An 18,682-nucleotide genomic window follows, 5' to 3' on the forward strand; every position below is an offset into this window, starting at 1 on the left:
GGGAAAATTGGACCACAGCTCATGCTTCTTTTATGGGTTAGAAAAGCAGAGGGGGAACAAGAAGCAGATAATATGTGTGTGTTGTCTGTGGACGGTACCCTTTTCACTGAGCCAGATAGGATCCGGGTGAAGGTCTGCGATTTCTACGCGGCTCTTTTCTTGCTAGACCTGGTGGACTTGAATGCCTGCAGAACCCTATGGGAGGGGCTTCCTGTGGTGAATGATAACAGCTGGACTTGGACCTCACCGAGGTCCTTGGGCAGATGCAAAGAGGGAAGTCCCTGAGCCTCAATGGATTCACCACAGGATTTGTCAGCTTCTTTTTTGACACCCAAATACTCAACCTTCTGCAGGTCATAAACAAAGCCCTTGAGACCAGATATCTGTGCCTGTCCTGCAGGTGCATGATGTTGGCCCTCCTACCCAAGGGGGGGTGATTCGCATGACCTAAAGAACTGGCATCCGGTCTTCCTGCTCTTCATAGACTAGAAAGTTCTAGCCAAGATGCTGTTCCTGCAGCTAGTGTCCGTCCTAGTGGAGGTGAGCTACTCGGTCCAGACTTACAAGATCCCTGGACACACCATGTTTGATCAAATCTTTTTGGTCCAGGATTTGATTTATTTGGCCAGTAGGACCGGTCTGTTGGTGGCCTTTTTGTCCCTCGATCAGAAGGCCTTCGACAGGGTGGATCACAAGTATCTCACAGGGACTTTGCAGGAGTTTGGCTTCAGGCCACAATTGGTCAGGCACATCCACCTCTTCTACTAGAGGGCAGAGGGCCTCATTAAGATCAACTGGTCCTTAGTGGCACCCCTGGCATTTGGGTGAGGGGTATGTCAGGGTACCCCCTGTCAGATCAGCTGTAGGCATTAGCCATTGAGCCATTCCTGTGTTTGCTGTGTAGGTGGCTTACGGGGCTAGTGTTACGAGAGCCGGACAAGCAGGTCATTCTGTTGGCCTATCCCTATGACGTCCTCACCGTGGCTCAGGACCTGACTGTCTTTGAGAGGGTGGGGGATTGCCATCAGGTCTGTTCAGTGGCATCCTCAACCAGGATCAACTGAGTCAAGTGCTCTGGCCTTTTGGTAGGGCTGCAGAGGGTGGACGCTCTCCTTAACCTGGTGTGGGGCAGGGAGACACTTAGGTACCAGGGAGTCCACCTCTCTGGTGCTGAAGCCGTGATCTCTGTCTACTGGAGGGAGCTTGGAGAGAAAGTCCACAGCAGTCCCCTGCATGGTCTCAGACTGGTGTCCTACTATGGTCGGGCCTTAGTGGTGAACCAGCTGCTGAGCAGCATGTTGTGGCACTGCTTTACTGGTTTGAACCTGACCCAGGAGTTTGTTGCCCTCACCCAGAGAAAGCTGCTGGAGTTTTTTTTTTTTTTTTGGGGGGGGGGGGGGGCAGAAAGCGCTAGGTCTCTGCGGGAGTCCTGTTTTTCCTCAAGTGCACACCTACTGCCTCCAGGTCCTGCAGGGATTTCTGTACACAGACCCCACTCTGCATTTGCACCCCCTGGCAGCTTATTTCTTCCGTGAGGTAGGCAGCCTGTGGTATGACTGGCAGCTGTTTGTGATGTAGATGAGAGGACTTGCCCGTCGCCACCTCTTGCAGCTGCAGGAATTCTACAAAGAAGTGCTGAGGGCCTGGAGTCTTCTGGACATGACCAGAGGCCTGGCTAGCATGAACTGGTACTTTCTGGGCAAACCTCTTCTTCATAATCTCGCTCTGGGTTTGGAGGGGGCTGGAGGTACGGTGTGAGACAGCAGCTGGTCGTGGCCTGGGTGACCAAAGTTGGCAACCTACTAGAGGTCTTGATCGCCACCGCGGAGTGCCTGTACAATTGGGCTTCCAGGGCTGTCCGGAAAGTAACCACCGCTCGGCTCGAGAGGGCGCCATGTGTCGGGGATCCCTGCCCAACAGCTCTGGCCCCCCTGATAGTGACCCCTCTCTTGCTCTACCTTCTCTGGTCCATAGTCTTAGCAGGCTGCGAGAGATTCCCTAGCGGTCTTTGGGTTCACCGCCTTGCCCTCGGCTCCCGACCTGACATGCCCTAGCAGGAAGGTCTGTGACCATGGGGAAACGAGGGGATCCCCGCTGGGAGTCTTTTTATACAGATTTGACTCCCAGGTATGAAGGAGACCACAGCTGGAGGCTGATGCACATAGCCGTGGCCACTGGCACATTCGTAGCACGTGCGTTCCGGGCAGATCTCTCCTGTCCTTTCTATGGAAAAGAGGAGGACCTTCTCCACCTGGGAGGGCCAGGAAGGGATCCGTGCATGCCTTGGTCAACTTTCTTCTGACCACTACCAAAGAAGCAACGTGGTGCTGAAGGCAGGAGTTGGCCAGAGGCAGTCCCTTAAGAGTGTGGGGCCCTGTTCAGGGCCATGGTGCGTGCCGAGTTAAAATGGAGCACTTCTGTGCAGTGTCCACCGGCTGGGTGGAGGAATTTGCCCACTGGTGGGGCAATGGACAGAGTGGGTTTCTCCCCTCCCCATTATGCTTTAATCCTTAATATTTATTTCCTTCTTTTTACTTAAAGATTCTTTATATCACTTTTGGGTGCTCCCTCCCTTTTGATCTTTCCCTTCTTCCAGTTCCAATATCTCTCTCTCCCCCCCCCCCCCCCCCCAGGGTGCACTATGGTTAGGAGAGGCTGATGAGGTGCAATTAATGGCTGGGAACCTGAAGTGTGCTGCAATAAACCCCTGCCCCCCCCCCCCCCCCCCATTTTTGACTTGCCAACTCCTTATTCTGTAGATACTTTACGGTTTATTCCCCCCGCCATATTCTTGGAGACTCTTCCCTCTAGTCTAAAGTGTTGGAAGGCCCCCCTCACATGCACTGAAGATCTGTCTTCTAATAGTGTGAGCCCATTTCAGAGAACTTCTCCTCTTCCCTTTTTTCTAGGGCTCTTTCCCCCCAGACTCTAGAGACCCCCCCCCCCCCCACATGCCTTAGGGACCTCCCCACATGTGCCCCAGATTCGACTGAACTGGGACTCCTAACCTCCCCTCCCCCCCACCTTTCTGAAAAAATAAGACACAGAGGCTTAGAGAGAAAATCTTTCTTTCTACTGCACATGTAGTAAGTGCAGGTTCAGTTTTAACCTGGCACAAGAACTTTTTCTTATTCCTTTTTCAGTCCAGAAATATGCCCCCCCCCCCTCCTTTACACCTCGGAAAACTGTGACAACCCCACGGGAGGGAGCCAGCTACTCTGGTACTCCACAGCTGGTGGGGTGGGAAAGCGACCAGGGCTCTGTCATTGGAACCAAACCACCTCCCCAATATCATATCCTGAGAATTCCTCCCTCTCTCCCTAGACCTTAGAGACCCCTTCCCTCCCCAATAACTTAAAGATCCCCTTACATATATTTTGTAAACCCCCCTTCTCACCCACACACCCCCCTTCCTAAGGAAAAAAGATGGCTTTTACTCTGCAAATACGAAAGAAGGAAATATAGAGTGCTGTATTTCTTAGAAGTACAGCTTCCGTTTTAAGCTGAGTTGTTTTTTTTTTTTTTCTTTTTAGTCCCTGTATCCCCACTGCCCTTCGGCTGCCCCAACCCTGCAGAGTGAAGAAAAAAAACCCCCACAAACCCAAAACAACTGCACACCCTGCGCTTGTCACTACAGCTCTTGCAATTGGAAACCTTCAGGCTGTACACTTCCGGCTGCGGATCGGGTGGTGATTATATTTGGAATGAAGAAACGGCATTGGCTGCCGGCCTCCCTATTTGCATAGTCCCGCCTCCCTTCACTAGGTCGATCTGCAGCTTGCTCTGCTGTATTGCACTGCAGGAATCTGCGGTGGAAGGACGAGGCTGCTGTTTGTTGATGCTGATGGGCAAGCGGTCTAATGCTGGTTTTGCAGTCATGTGTGGCAACAAATTTCTGTAGGGGAGTTCCGTAGGGTGTTTTTATTTTGGGAGAGGGGGAGTCAACTTGACCGAGCTGACTTGGCTTGTGGTTTCCCCGGTTCGATGTGACCAGGTTAAAGAGGTGGCTTTTCAGAAGTACAAGCAGGGAGGGAGGAGCTTTTAATTTCATCCCTTTAGTTTTCTGGTGCAGCATGAAGTGCAGCTATGGCAAGGAGAGGTAAGACAGCTGTGAGGACTCTGGAGGATTTGACCCTGGATTCTGGTTATGGTGGAGCTGCCGATTCCGTCAGGTCGTCCAACTTGTCGTTGTGTTCCGATTCTCACCCGGTTTACACCCATGGGGCAAACTGTTGGCATCTAGCTGACTCCATGCACAGCAGACACAACAGCTTTGACACAGTCAACACTGTCCTGGCTGAAGACTCCGAGGTCCTGGACTGCTCGGGACAGTGCTCCAGGCTGCCCGACCTCGAGGAAGTGCCCTGGACTGTAGAAGAGGTAGAAGCTCTGCTGAAGAAGGAGCCGGCAACGGCGGGGGCCACTCTCGGCCGGGATGCTGTTGCTAAGCTGTCCTCCCTGGCCAGCCGGGCCCTGGTCAGGATCGCCAAGGAGGCTCAGCGGCTGAGCCTGCGCTTTGCCAAGTGCACGAAGTACGAGATCCAGAGCGCCATGGAAATCGTGCTGGCCTGGAGTCTGGCGTCCACCTGCACGGGGGCGGCCCTGGGTGCCCTGTCCCTCTACAACATGAGCACTGGCGACCGCTTCAGCCGAGGCAAGTCCGCCCGCTGCGGCCTCACCTGCTCGGTGGGCAAATTCTACCGCTGGATGGTGGACAGCAAGGTGGCCTTGCGGATCCACGAGCACTCTGCCATCTATCTGACTGCCTGCCTGGAGACCGTTTTCAGGGAGATCCAGCGCCGGGTGCTGGCCGTGCCCTGCACCGACAAGGAGGGTGAGGGGCCCAAGTTCACCGCTGAGTCCCTGGAGCGGGTGATCAGCAGCGACGCAGAGCTCTGGGGATTGCTGCAGCCCTATCAGCACCTCATCTGTGGCAAGAATGCAAGCGGTGAGTACACTTTACGCCTCTTAATTATCTTCCTAAGCCAAAAGGAAATGGCCATAAGTTTCTTAGGATCCATGAGCAGGTTGTTTGTGCGCTTTTCTTGCGGCTCATTCACTTGACGTGTACATTTAGCAAAAGAAAATGAGCATGTAGAAGGGTTTTGGTTTTTATTTTCTAATTAGTAGCTTGAGAGAGACAGGCGAGAGAGCTTTCTATTCAATCAGCTAATAGGGGCTTCAGGAGGTGCCTGGCGTACTGTGACAGGTCCGGGACCTGTATTGTAGTGCCAACTGCTCGTCCTTCAGTATGTCAGGCCGCTGAGTATGCGGACACTGGGAATTGGAAGAGCAGCGGACGCTTTCCATCCAGGATAAGGGTATGCGCCACGGCGATCAGATGCCTTTAATCATTCATCTCTGTGGGGAAAAACAGTATTTCTGTGCAAAATAAAAATGTGGTCTGCTGCAGGAGGAGGAAAATCTCGTGCTTGGCTGAATGTGGAACAATGGTGATATTCAGTATTTGGTGTATTGCCTCGTGGCTGCAACTGATTTAAAATTTTCAGGAAATGACCTCTGTGCCTCTGTGTATTACATTCCCGTTTCCTGGCACCTTTCGTGTATGGTGGGAAGGGGTTTTTTTCCTTTTTTTTTTATTGGTGCATTTTTCTTATAGAATGGCATTGTGCAGCACTAGGGGGTTCTGTCTGCTGTGTCCCTAGCCGAGTTTTTCCGGATAGCAGCAATAAATGCTCCTGTTTTTACACCAGAGGGCAGGCAGTAAGGGAAACAGTTTTTAGGTATGCAGTGGTTTGGCTCCGTGTGTGTGGTTGAATGTGCAATGCAGCCCTGAGAATTCTGGATGGCCTTTATTTCTGGCACAGGTTGTTTGCCTGGACTGACACAACACAGCTCTGCAGGGACATTACCTGGGGGTGCATCCGCACATCAAACCTTGTTGTGGCATTATTGGGAAGACGTTTTAATTTCTTATTCTCTGTGCAAACTGTTATTTATTGTTTTAAATCAGACTTTTCAGTTCCTATGGTGTGTATATATATGTGTGCGTGAATGTATGTATATATATATATGTATAAGTGTCTGTGTGTGTGTGTGTAGAGATAGATAGATATAGATACACACACATTACACACACAAGGGCCTTTTTAATAAGCTGGATCTGAGTTGCCAAGTTCCACGATGCATTGCTATTGCACTTAAGTATTTATTTATTTATTTATTTATCTATCTAAGCATTTTATATAGTGTCGTCCCAAAAGAAGATCACATTGGTTTACAAAAGCAGCATTCACATAGCATCAGAACAATTGTAACTGATGAGTGGAATTTAGATGGCAAAATAGAACAATATAGAGAGCCCCTCTGTATCAGGGGTGCAAACTTTGGCCTTTAAGAAAGAGATGTATTATGCAGGTGCAATCTCTCTCTCCATCACTATAAAACATTTGGCTTGAGAGCAAAACCATTGATTTGCTGTTCAAAGTAATATTGTATTAATTATAGACCGTACATGGAAACCTGCACCCAGGATACAGTACTGGGTTCTAATCATTGCATTTGTGTTGATGACAGAAGGATGAGGGGGGATTATATGAAGACGTTGGTTCAACTTTAAGTCAGAATTTCCTGACTTGTATGTATTCGCAGCACTTGACACAGGCTCACAGCCTTTCTGCTGCAGTTTCTTGTGCAGTTTTTGTTTCTCCTCGCATTAAGGTCGTGTCCATACAATGTGTGGTCCAATGACATAGGCTTTCCTTTTCACACATCATAACATTGCTGCCGAATTACTTTTGCTTCGGCCTCCTTTTGACATCCTCATGCTTGTCCCTCCCTCCCCCCCCCCCCCCCCATGGACCTTCGCTGAGCTTTCTATTTTGTTTTGCCTGACTCGGTTTCTCCTGTTTTTTTTTCTCCCCCTTCCACACATTACCACATTCTCTGAAAAGAGTTGCTTTTAGTTTACTTTCTGGCCTGGCACTACACCAGACAGGCTCGGCGTTATGATCCCACGGCATTATAGGTTTATTTGCATTTGGGGGGGGGGGGGGAAGGGAGAATGACACGAAAACCGGCAAAATAAAAAGCTTTGCAGAACCTACCCTGCTTTATTCTATTATACAAAAAAAAAAAAGTGAAATTTAGCATTCGTTGTGGGTGAAGTTTTCATTATTGTCCGTCTTTATTGTGCTGTGGTTGCACTGGCCCAAAATTATAGGGGCGATTTGCAATGTAAGCAAGAAAAGTTGTTTCTGTTTTGTATTATACTGTTAAGTCAGTGTCTCTTCCCACCTTCGCTGACCATCACTATTTGACTTGCAGGTAACATTGATATTAATGAATAAATATAGGTGGGGCTGCTAAATTTTGGGCCACACATTTTTGCGCATCCCCTATTTAAGTGGTTGTTAGGACCTCTGGCCCTGTATCCTCCCCCTCCTCCCCCTTAGGTGAGGGTCTGTGGGCCCTTTGTATGTCTGCTTCCTCTGCTAAGTTCCTTGTGAACATCGACCATGAAGAGAAAAATATTCCGGAGAGCTAACGTGAAAACCACACTGCTATTTATCTGAGAAAACTCCTGTTGGGCTGTATTCATGTAGGCCTCAGATCTGTTTTGCTACAGTAACTGATGGAGAAAAAGGTTTTGAAGGCATGGAAAGGAAGGACTGATGCTGCGTGCTGAGAAGGAAAAACGGCCTGCAAAGCCAAGACACAACTGTGATTTTGCACAAATTCTTCTGTCGTTCTCGCCATCCAAGCTACATGTTTTCATGAGAGGCTGGGCAGCCCTGATCGTGCTCTCATCTGTTGCTGCTGCAGGCATTCATTTAAAATGTAGCCTTTTTGAGATAAGAATTGATTGCACCTGTACGTGAGCTTCGTACATCATCCCTCTGCTTTGGGGAGAGCCATTTAAATGCTTGTGTACAAAAGAGTTACATTCTCATTGCCAAGGCTATTCTTTTTTTTTTTTTTTTTTTAATTTATACTTTATTGAGATTTTAAACAAATTACAATTGTAAAAAATCAAAAAGAAAACATTTTTCATGTATGAATAAACATAAGGCAATCCTATTAGGAAAACAAATACATCAAAAATTATTAGTCCACATTATGGGCTATTCTATCTTGAACGCAAAAGAAGATATAAAAATCTATCCTGCTTCCATTTATTTGGCTTTGCGGTTTTACTTTTGTAGCTAAAGTGCATCCTGTGTACTCTTCACAGTCCTTGTATTTATGTCTTCAATCTGAGCGTTATACTTTGGGGAAATGATTGGGAACCGAAGGATTCAGTTTAGAGCTGGCAGAGGCAGCAGTAGCGACTGCCTCCCAGTTCTCTCCTTTCTGTGCTAGGTGAGGCTTACATTCATTTTTGTACACGGACGAGCTAAATTATTTAAGAGAGCCAACCTAATTTATGCCTTTAAAATTTTCCACTGACATGGATTAGTCTTCTAGCAAACCTCCTTTAGATCTGCTCCATTCCTTGTATGTATGGCTGCTCGATTAATTAATAATTTATTCTTAATTTGTCATTTCCTTGGTCTCACGTCGCTATTGTTCCAGGCTGTTGTTGTTGTTTTTTTTTTTTTTCTGACTTGTAAATGCCAAAAGAATGCATGAGATGTATCTCTCTACCTCCTTTCTAAGTTATCAGGTCCACGCCAGCTTATCACATTTCATAAGAGTTCTCGGTACATATGGAGGAGTTAGCATATACGTTTTATATCATAAGTTTTATAAATAACTCACCGTGCATTAGCAAGGGCTCACAAATCAGCCAGGTATTTGCAAATATCGAGTGATTAAATTCATGCGGAAATGCCTTGATGGAATGTTTTTCTTTTGACATTGTCTGCATGGTGTGCATTGTAGAGCATGGAGGGCATTGGTGAGCAGGGCCTGACCACATATTTTGCAAGGCTGCACATATTTGCCATGATATATGAATCATTGCTATTTTATTCCCAGATAAATACCAGGGCATGCTCATGGGTTAGTCAGATGGCTGCATTGGTCAGACGCACTCGGATATCTCCTATTTTTAAGAGCCCGTTTGTGCATTCTACTGTACGAGAATGTGACTGTCTTCTTCTCCTTGTGTTTCTTTTAAATATGAATGAAGGGCCTGTGAATGTGAAATGTGTAGTAGGTTACATTGCACAGCACATGTTTGATTGCATGCAGTGCTTCTAGCATTGTCAGCAGGCTCTGTTCTTTCAGGACAGGCTGATCCAGGCCTGGTTTTATCCCATTGCCTGTCCTACTTTTCTTAGGGAATTCAGTATGGGCAACAGATCTTCGGATTCATGCATGCAGTGGACTAAAACCAGGACTGATCAGGCTGTCCTAGATTAGAAAACTGGACCTAGGCGTCAGCCCTCCATTACAAGGGGATGGGGGGGAGTGAAGCATATATGCCGCTGAAATCCTCTTGCTTCCACCAAAATGAATGCAGATAGTATTACAGAGCATTAGGCCTCTCTGGTTCTTGCCTGTCATCAAATACAATCACTTTGCTGCAGGTGAGTTCTTCTGTTAGATCCTTTACAGTTTAAATGAAGAGACGTTTTCTTTCCCTGGTTAGCACCAACAGAAGTAGGCAATGCAAGATGATAACTCTTAGAATATGTATCTTACAGATTATTAGGGTGAAGACAAATCGCTCTCTCTCTTTCTTTCTTATGCTGTTAGAGATACTACCTTTCCCTGACTAAATCTGTCTTTCCTACTCTGGAGTCCTGCCCTTTCCTTAGCAAAGGCAATTTTCATTGCCTTCATTAGGCATATCCGATCTAGACATCACGTAAATATAGAAAGCTTTTGAAAAATGGTTGTATGAGACTTTGTCCTAGAGACAGCCTATATTTGGTGAAATATATAATTGTAATATCACTAGTAAAAAATAAATAAATAAATACATTTAAAAAAGTGAAATTCCCAGCTCCCCAAAGGAACATTCCTCTATACCAGACCTAAAATACTGCCATTCCCTATCCATTTGCATTTCAGTTTTGGGTTTTTTTGCATCAAAATTCTAGCACTTTTTTTTTTTTTTTTTTTCAACTGGTGGATCAGATGTACTAAGCATTTTCCCCACAGACACAAAATGGGGAAGACAGTTTAGTACATCTGGGTAAGTTTATGCAATACTGCGTATTCTAGAGACGAGGGGGAGTGCGTCAACTAATTGAAAAACAAAATGGTTTATGTACATGTTCAGATCAGGCCTTTTCATTTGATTCCTCATTTACATCTTAAAATTTTAGAGTTAAAAATCCTTTGCAGTCAAAGACAGAAATTTACATGCATGTATGTATGTATGTAAGCATGTGTATGTGTGTATATCCATGTGAATGTATGCATGCTGATGGTGCTTTATGAATCACAAAGAACCGCAGCACACAGGAGAAATAATCATTGCAGCAGCATTGTGGCAGAGCAAGATACATGTGGTTATTGGTTGTGCAATTTGATTGCAAGTTTATTCTTACAGTTGTAATAGGAACGGAACAAGAGTCAGCTAGATGTTGAATGGTTAGCACAGAGAATGAGGGATTTCTTAAACTTTCCAAAATGATTCTTCTCCTGTTTTGCAAACAGAATTGACTTTTTTTTTTTTTTCTCATGCTCATTCTTGGTTCCTACTTCATGATTTCCAGGAAAGAGTAACAGAAAAACCCCCCATTAAATAAACCGACTTTGTTATGAAGGTCCTTGGTTCTGTTAACCTTACTGTACATTTATCATGCTTCAGGTAAAATAAAAGCCATTTCCTATGAAACTTAAAGGCTATTGATCAAATATTTGCTTTTGCTTTCATTCAGGTAAAGCAGTGCTTCCCAGCCCTCTCCTGCAGACACACCTAACCAGTCAGGTTTTCAGGATTTCCCTAATGGAATATGCAGGATATAGATTTGCATTATACTGTATATCTCATGCATATTCATTAGGGATATCCTGGAAATCAGACTGGCCAGGCAGTCCCTGAGGATCACTGCATGTGGCAGAAGCCTTCTCCCTTGTTAAGGCCTTGCACCTAGCCCAGGGGTGAGCAACTCCAGCCCTGGAGGGACACAAACACCTCCGGTTTTCAGGATAGCCCTAATGAATATGCAAGAGATGCATGCAAATTCATTAGGGCTATCCTGAAAACCGGAGGTGTTAGTTGACCTCCCCAGATTTAGCACCTTCTAGACTGTGCACCTCTTTGGTTGTTTAATGTGCAACATTTGATTTTTTTTTCTTTTCATTTTTTCCTTCTACCGTAGAACTGTGTATTTCTAGTACTAATCATTATCTGTAGCGCTGCTAAACTACTATATGCTGCCCATAGCAGAACGCAGGGAATGTATTTTAAAACAGAAATCCTAACTGTATAGATGGGAAGGTCCCTAGACACCTCTAGTCCTAATAATAGCAGCGACCAGAGCAGAAATAAGGTACAGTGCAACGTGCATCATTGGCAGGTTGCCAGCATTTCTGATGAGTTATCATATGGTTAGCAAAATCAATTCTGAAGACTAAGCAATTGAGGGAGAGTTGTTTCTTATCCTTATGTCCCTAGTAAAGTAGAATTTTATAGTAGCCGAGGAGATTAACTAAACTGTACTAGGCTTCTCGCTTAGAAGGAATGGGCTTTTGGTGCACAGCGTGCCAATATTTCACGTTGCCTTGTAGATCTCATTAAACTGGGACTTCCTGTCCAGCTAATAGTTTGGTTTTCCTTTTCATGGATATGACTTTTGTATTTAGTGGTGGTGGGGAAAATGGGGGGTAAAGGGTGTGGGGGATTGGTGTGGGTAAGAGGAGACCTTTTATCAATACTTCTCTGTCATTCATATAAATTAGCTGGCGACACTGTTCCAGTCTCCTAAGCAAGGTAGACCTACGCTGTTTTACCGTGGAAGGATGGTAAAGGAACTTAGATGACGGATTTGTTATAACTACCAAGCGATGGGAATTTGAACCATTCCAGCTCTAGGTTATGGCTTGCTTAGGCACACACATGATGTTGCTTCCTGTTCAAGGTACTTTTGTAGCTTTTCGGATGCAGCAAGTCTCGGCCGTAATCGCATTTCTGCTTCCTATTTATGCAGGGTCGCTTACATGTAATGTTTTATATTGCGGATGGTGTAAAAATTCCACACACCACAGCCACAAGTGCAGGTGTCCGAGCAATATGTTTACCCTTTCAAAAACCAGATGCGTCCTGCTGAAATTTCCTTTTCACTGGGGTGACTTTGTGCTTTTCCCTGGGCCCCTTTTTGGTTCTGTCACCGAGAGCCGTTCTGCTGAACCCCCCTCCCTTCATCCCTTTCATTAAATCTTGGATTATTGCTATGCTTAAAGACTCTTGAGTGCACGTCAGGGACAAGAGTAGACGACATGGCTTCATTACAGTGGGCTAGCCCATTAATAATGAAGTAATTAGCTGTTAGGGGAGAAAAGGCATCCTAAGGTTACTGTCTTCTAAATAATTATATCTCTTCAGGGGATTAAGTGGCTAAAGAAAAATGTTTATTGTAAAGGAAAGCTGTGGTTTAGGTGTTGAAGGGAATGGTTGACATTCAATAAGACTGTTGTCAGCATGGCCCAACCCCATTAAGCAGTGTACAGAGCAAGAATACAACCTGAACTGCAGCGTTCACTCCAGGGAAGAGACAACTTTTTATTTAGTGTCAATGGGGGAAAAAAAATAAGGATCCAATTTAAAGTTTCAGGCAAAAAAGAAAATGTAAAGGCTGCAAGTCTGTTTGCTTGCCCATATTTGTAATAGTTGCTTCTTTTGCTCAAGGATTTCATTTCCTTCAAAGTGAAATTGTATAGGAAGAAAATGTGCAAGGAAAAACATGTGCAAAAAGCATTATGCCTGGTATTTTTTTTTAGCCTACTTTCCAAAGGAAAAGTTGGCTTATGAGATGTGTGTATGTCTTTCATTTTTGTCTGGTGTCCTATTCACTGCTGTGTTATTAGGTTGATGCTGTATTTTGACTGTTGACTTGTTGTAGATTGCTTTGGATCAAACTTCTCTTTGAGGGAGACACAGTATGCAAGTATAACACACCACATTTTCCGGACGTGTTTTGGGGGCAGGGGGGCATCTGACAAGGGTGAGTTTTTCTTTTTTTTTTTTTCTCTCAGATCCACGACTGGTCACAGATAGCAGGCCCCTTTTAAGCTCTGGGTGGAGGTTTTCATTAAAATTTAACACTTTGAAGTAAAAGTATACACTTGCAGCCTTGTTCTTCCTTTTTTTTTTTTTTTTTTTTTTGCCTGAAACCTAAAATCTGACCTTTTATACCTTACAGTTGATACTGTTTTTCTAATTAGATATTATACTGTGTGTGTGTGGGGTGGGGGGACGGGACGACGACGTGCATTATAAAGATATAAGGAATCAACGCCCTTTCCTGATACTTTTTTTTTTTCTCCTGAGTAAAATGCAGGCAGAAATGCCCCCAGCAGTGTTTTAACTGAGTGATGGCCTTCGGTGGAATTTCACTGCAGGACTTAGTCATAGCAGCGTCCTGCCACATTTTCATGAGCCCCCCAATGCACGAGACACACAGCAGCATGTAGAGAGGCCGAAGGCTACCCTTCTTTCATCCCTGATGGCGTTGTGGGGAATCTCCATAAGACGTTTCCATTCCATAGCCTTTTTTTTTTTACTCCTAGATTATGCAGTGCAGTCACTCAGATGCAGCGAGACCAGAGATCGCTTTCCATTTCTTTGGGGTGGTTTCGTTTCTTCATCCGAGAATGAGGTCGTGGCCCTCCCTGGGCTGTCAAAATCCGCAGCCTCTTGGTTTGCCTGGATGGCAGTCGAAGGTCTCTTTCCTCGGGATTACAATTTTAACTTTGGGGGAAAATGAATCATTTTAACTGCTGCCTTGCTAATGGGGCAATAAAATGTTCTTGTAGGCTTTATTTTTTCCAGCTCATCCCGACTGGTATTTTTAAACCAGCTTCTCTCCTCTTACCTATTTTGTGGGGTTTTCTTTTTTTATTTGTTTATTTTGTGTATTTTCTAAGTGACGCTGCAGATCTGTAGCCAGCCCTGTTGGCTTCCATTCTGCACCTTTCTCCCGTTCAGCCCAGAATATAGTGACGGTGAGGAGGAAGTCTCTTGCTGCAGGTCTTGTAAGTGCACTTGAATGACCCGGAGGATGAGTGATTGACACAGAAGATCGGGTTGATGTCAAGGCTTTGGCATGTCATGTATTTGCAGAGTATCTCTAATGGATCTGATCCAAATTGCCAGCTGTTCCATTGAGAACACCCAGCCTTTTGTCATCACGCTCCTTGATACCCACATCCCTGCTTTCTTGGGAGAAGCTGCCATGCAGAGTTTTGGGTTTTTTTTTTTTTTTAGCTCAGTGGCTCCTGTCCACACATTTTTTTCTTTCTTTATCCATTTCTCTGTCACCTGCTTCTGATTATCTTTCTTGAATCTCATTTCTCTTTCTTTTTACCCTTCATTACCAATGCTTTACTTCTCTCCTTCCCAGCTTTTATTCATCATCTTTCCATTTCCTATCCCTTCACTTCCCCCATACCTACCAGCCCTCCATCTCTCTCCCCCCCCTCCCTGCCCAACGTGCCACTCCTTGCTTTTCCCACCTCTTAATCCTCCATCTCCCCAATCTTGCGTTCTCTCTCTCCTGGGCAAGTGGAGAGCAGCAGTAAAGCAACCACCACAAGCATGGAAGCCGCAGGACTCAGGAAAGACAGCTGGCCACAGAACTAAGAGGCAGCAGGGCACCGTGAGAGACAGAGAGAGCACTGTGCTTCTTGGCCCCCTCTGCTGTCTTCTCTTCTGGCCTCTGTGCAGGTTTCATTTTTTTCATCAGAAAGTTTAGGCAGTGAGGGGAGACAGGAGGAGACAGCCATGGGGCTGAGAAGTGTAAAGCTTTCACCGCCCCTCGTGGTGGTGCCTGCTGCTGCTTCTTTAGTTCCAGGGTAGCAGCAGCCTCTCCTGCTCAGGGGCGGATTGACCTATCGGGGGATCGGGCTTCCCCCAGTGGGCCGGTCTAGCTGGTCACGTGGTCTCGACCGCGTGGCTAAACGTCTCTTGTACCCAGCCAGCCCCCGCCAGAGAAATTAAAATCGAGGCCGGCGGAGGCCGAAGAAAAGAAGATGGGCCGGCCTGGCACCTCCCAGACAGTCCCCGCGGGAGACCAAGCCCGCGAGGGCTGAAAAAATGAAGATGGACACTGCCCAGGCAGCCCCCGCTGGAGACCAAGCGGCGGGGGCCGAAGAAATAAAAATCGTGGCCGGTGGGGGCGTAAAAATGAAGATGGGCGCCGGTGGAAGCCAAAGAAGTGAACACCGGTGCTGCTAGCTGCCGCCGGAGACCAGCTGTTCAGCTGGGGGCCTTAGATCGGCAGAGTGCTTCTCTGTGTATGTGTGAAAGGAATGGCGCTTCTGGGTGGGTGTGTGTGAGAAAGGAATGGTGCTTTTGGGTGTGTGTGTGTGTGAGAAAGGAATGGTGCTTTTGGGTGTGTGTGGGGTGTGTGTGTGTGAGAAAGGAATGGTGCTTTTGGGTGTGTGTGGGGTGTGTGTGTGTGAGAAAGGCATGGTGCTTCTGTGTGTGGGGGGTGTGTGTGTGTGAGAAAGGGAGGGTGCTTCTGTGTGTGTGGTGTATATGTGAGTCAGGGAGAGTGCTTGTGTGAGTCAATGCATGTGTGCGAGAGAGAGAGCATGCTTGTGGCTGTGAGAGAGAGGGCATGTGTGTGATTGAGCCTGTATGTGTAAGTGAGAAAGAACATGTGTGTGTGTGAGAGCTTGTGTGTAAGTGAAATAGAGAGAGCATGTGTGTGATTGAAATCCTGTGTGTAAGTAAGGGGAGCGAGAGCATTGTGTGATTGAGAGAGACTGGCCTGAGAGGTGACATGTGTATGTGAGAAACTTATCAGGGAGATGACTGGTGATATGTGTGTGCTTGTGTATGTGAGGGAGAGATACTGGTTGGGGAGATGATTGGTGTGTGAGAGACAGAAACTGGTCTTGAGTGTGAGTGTGTGTGTGTGTGGGTAAGTAAAAGTGGCTTTTTAAGTTCATTTTTCTTGATTGACTATCATTTAAATTATTGGGTAGTATGTAGGGATGTGAATTGGGCTTTGGACGATATTTTCAAAATCGTCAGAAATCGGGGGCTCCCCCAAAAAGATAGGAAAACCCCACAATATTGATCGTGGGGGTTCTCTTATCGTTTTGGGGGAGGGCGGGAAAAACGGCACACAAAAATAACCCCTAAACCCACCCCGACCCTTTAAAACTAATCCCTTAGCTTCCCCCACCCTCCCGACCCCCCCCCCCCCCCCCAAAAAAAAAAACAACTTTTTACAGGTACCTGGTGGTCCAGTGGGGGTCCCTGGAGCGATCTCCCGCTCCCGGGCCGTCGGTTGCCACTAATCAAAATGGCGCCGATGGCCCTTTGCCCTTACCATGTGACAGGGTATCCGTGCCATTGGCCGGACCTGTCACATGGGTAGGAGCACTGGATGGCCGGCGCCTACCATGTGACAGGGGCTGACCAATGGCCCGATTCCGGTTCCGATTCACATCTCTAGTAGTATGTGATGTGTCTGCTCTTTGAAATATTTTATTGGTGTTTGGTAAAGGTTTCAAAATTTGCATAAGTCTTTAATTATTGGATATTCTATTCATCAGCTGTTTTGAAATTATTAGTATGATTTTATAATTATGATTCATGATTTATATATCTTTATTTTATTGATTGTTTCATGAAGAATGGTGACATTTTTGTTTTTCCATTGTTGCACTGTATAGAGTCTGGCGTGATAAATTTTACAGTTTAGTTTTTGTCTGCGCATTTCTATTTATACTTTATGTGGCTTTATTCTGTATTTGGTGAGAGTTTGTGTTCTGCATGCAAAGACAGAGATGAAGCATTCTTTTAGCATGTGGTATCTCTGTAGGGATCTGTAGTAGCTTGGCCTATTCTGTTTTCCTGATAGGAGGTGTATTGATATTTTAGATTCTGGTGTAATATTTGTGGTATTCTTTTTCATAGGTGGGGTTGTTATTCTTTGAGTTTTGACAAATAGTACTGTGTTGATAAGGGAGGACCATGCCGAAATATAGGGGTGTGTACATATATATGTAAATTATATTGTATATGTAATTGGGTCCCCATGGGCCAGTATGGAGAAAAATCCCCCGGGCCACTATTTTCCCTCAATCCGCCCCTGCTCCTGCTCCTCTCAGGCTGATAGTGGCGGTAGTGGGCTCCCTAGTCTTGTGTGGAGGCCGTGATGTCATGCATATCCATTTAATTTCTCTAGGTCAGGATGTGGCAGCCAGCGGTGAAACCAGGATCTCCTGCTTGAAGTTGGTTCTTTGTGTGGTGGGGTTAGGATGGTGGTTTCCTTTGTGGTTTGAATTTCTTATACAGCGGCTGGTTTGGGTAACCCCTGTCAGGCTTCTATAGACCCTGACTGAGCACTGCTGTTTTAGACAGGTCCAGAGTCTTGTAAGGAGTTTGAGGGTTTTGTTTGTTTTTTAAATACATACATTTCTCAACTGCTGCAGTGTGCTTTGGTCCTGTGAGTATTTATCTGATACTTTAAGGACACAGAACAGTTGACTGAACCAGTGTATGACCACTCAGAGATGGCTGCAGATTCAAAAGAAAAAAAAATCTCCTAGCCCAAACCCTCTGGTCTGAGAAGCGGTCAGGTTTTCTTAGTTGAATTTGATTTGTGTCGGTTAAATTGCAGTAACTACAAACGGCGAATCACGTTTGTGAATCTGTTGACCTTGCCGGCATGATTTAAAAGCCCGCCCCCCCCCCTGCTAACCAGCAAATAGGACCCCCAATTGGTGGGATTCTCAAGGCTTGCAACATATTTAACCCCCACCCCCCTTCTTTCCTCCTTTGGGGGAAGAGGGGTAGGAGTCCAAGGAAGATGTCTTCCCTCTCCTATCCCTCCCCAGCACTGTCTCCTGCACAGTCTTCTCTTCCCACTGGTAAAAGACTTTCAGGCCGATACAGTAAAAATCGCGGGAGAGCGGGTCAGCGCACAGACCAGTGTCCTGTGCGCACGATACAGTAAATTAATTTATTTAAATTAGGGCCCGCGGCAAAAAAGGCGCTAGGGACACTAGCGCATTTCTAGCGCCTCTTTTTGGACAGGAGCAGCGGCTGTCAGTGGGTTTGACAGCCGACGCTCAATTTTGCTGGCGTCTGTTCTCAAATCCGCTGACAGCCACGGGTTCGGAAACCGGACGCCGGCAAAATTGAGCGTCCGGTTTTCAACCCGCGAGCCGATTTCACTTTTTTTTTTTTAAACTTTTTTTTAGCTTTCGGGACCTTCGACTTAATATCACCATGATATTAAGTCGGAGGATGTACAGAAAAGCAGTTTTTACTGCTTTTCTGTGCACTTTCCTGGTGCCTGGAGAAATTAGCGCCTACTTTTGGGTAGGCGCTAATTTCTGAAAGTAAAATGTGCGGCTTGGCTGCACATTTTGCTTTCTGAATCGCGCTGGAATACCTAATAGCACACTCTACTGTATCGGCCTGTTTGTGAGTCAGAGGGATGCCTAGTCTATCTGGGGGTGGGAGAGGAGTCAGAGATTCACCCAGTTCTGATCACCATTCTCCTCGTATGCAGATTGTTATGTATGGATCCATTCTCTAGTTAGTCCTGCAGCACACCGTGTTCATCAGTGTTGAATATGTAAA

At 46.0% G+C, this 18,682-nt stretch overlaps 1 protein-coding gene across 1 annotated transcript in view; it reads left to right on the forward strand.

The window, feature by feature from the left end:
- The first annotated feature begins 3,685 nt into the window (after positions 1-3,685).
- Positions 3,686-18,682, forward strand: part of BTBD11 (BTB domain containing 11) — a 473,288-nt gene continuing 458,291 nt past the window's right edge. The window contains exon 1 of the mRNA XM_029599760.1: positions 3,686-4,948. Coding sequence (XP_029455620.1) covers positions 4,087-4,948 — 862 coding nt within the window. The 5' untranslated portion in view covers positions 3,686-4,086. The remainder of the gene's footprint in view (positions 4,949-18,682) is intronic.

Source organism: Rhinatrema bivittatum, chromosome 4 (assembly GCF_901001135.1).
Source record: "Rhinatrema bivittatum chromosome 4, aRhiBiv1.1, whole genome shotgun sequence".
NCBI lineage: Eukaryota > Metazoa > Chordata > Amphibia > Gymnophiona > Rhinatrematidae > Rhinatrema > Rhinatrema bivittatum.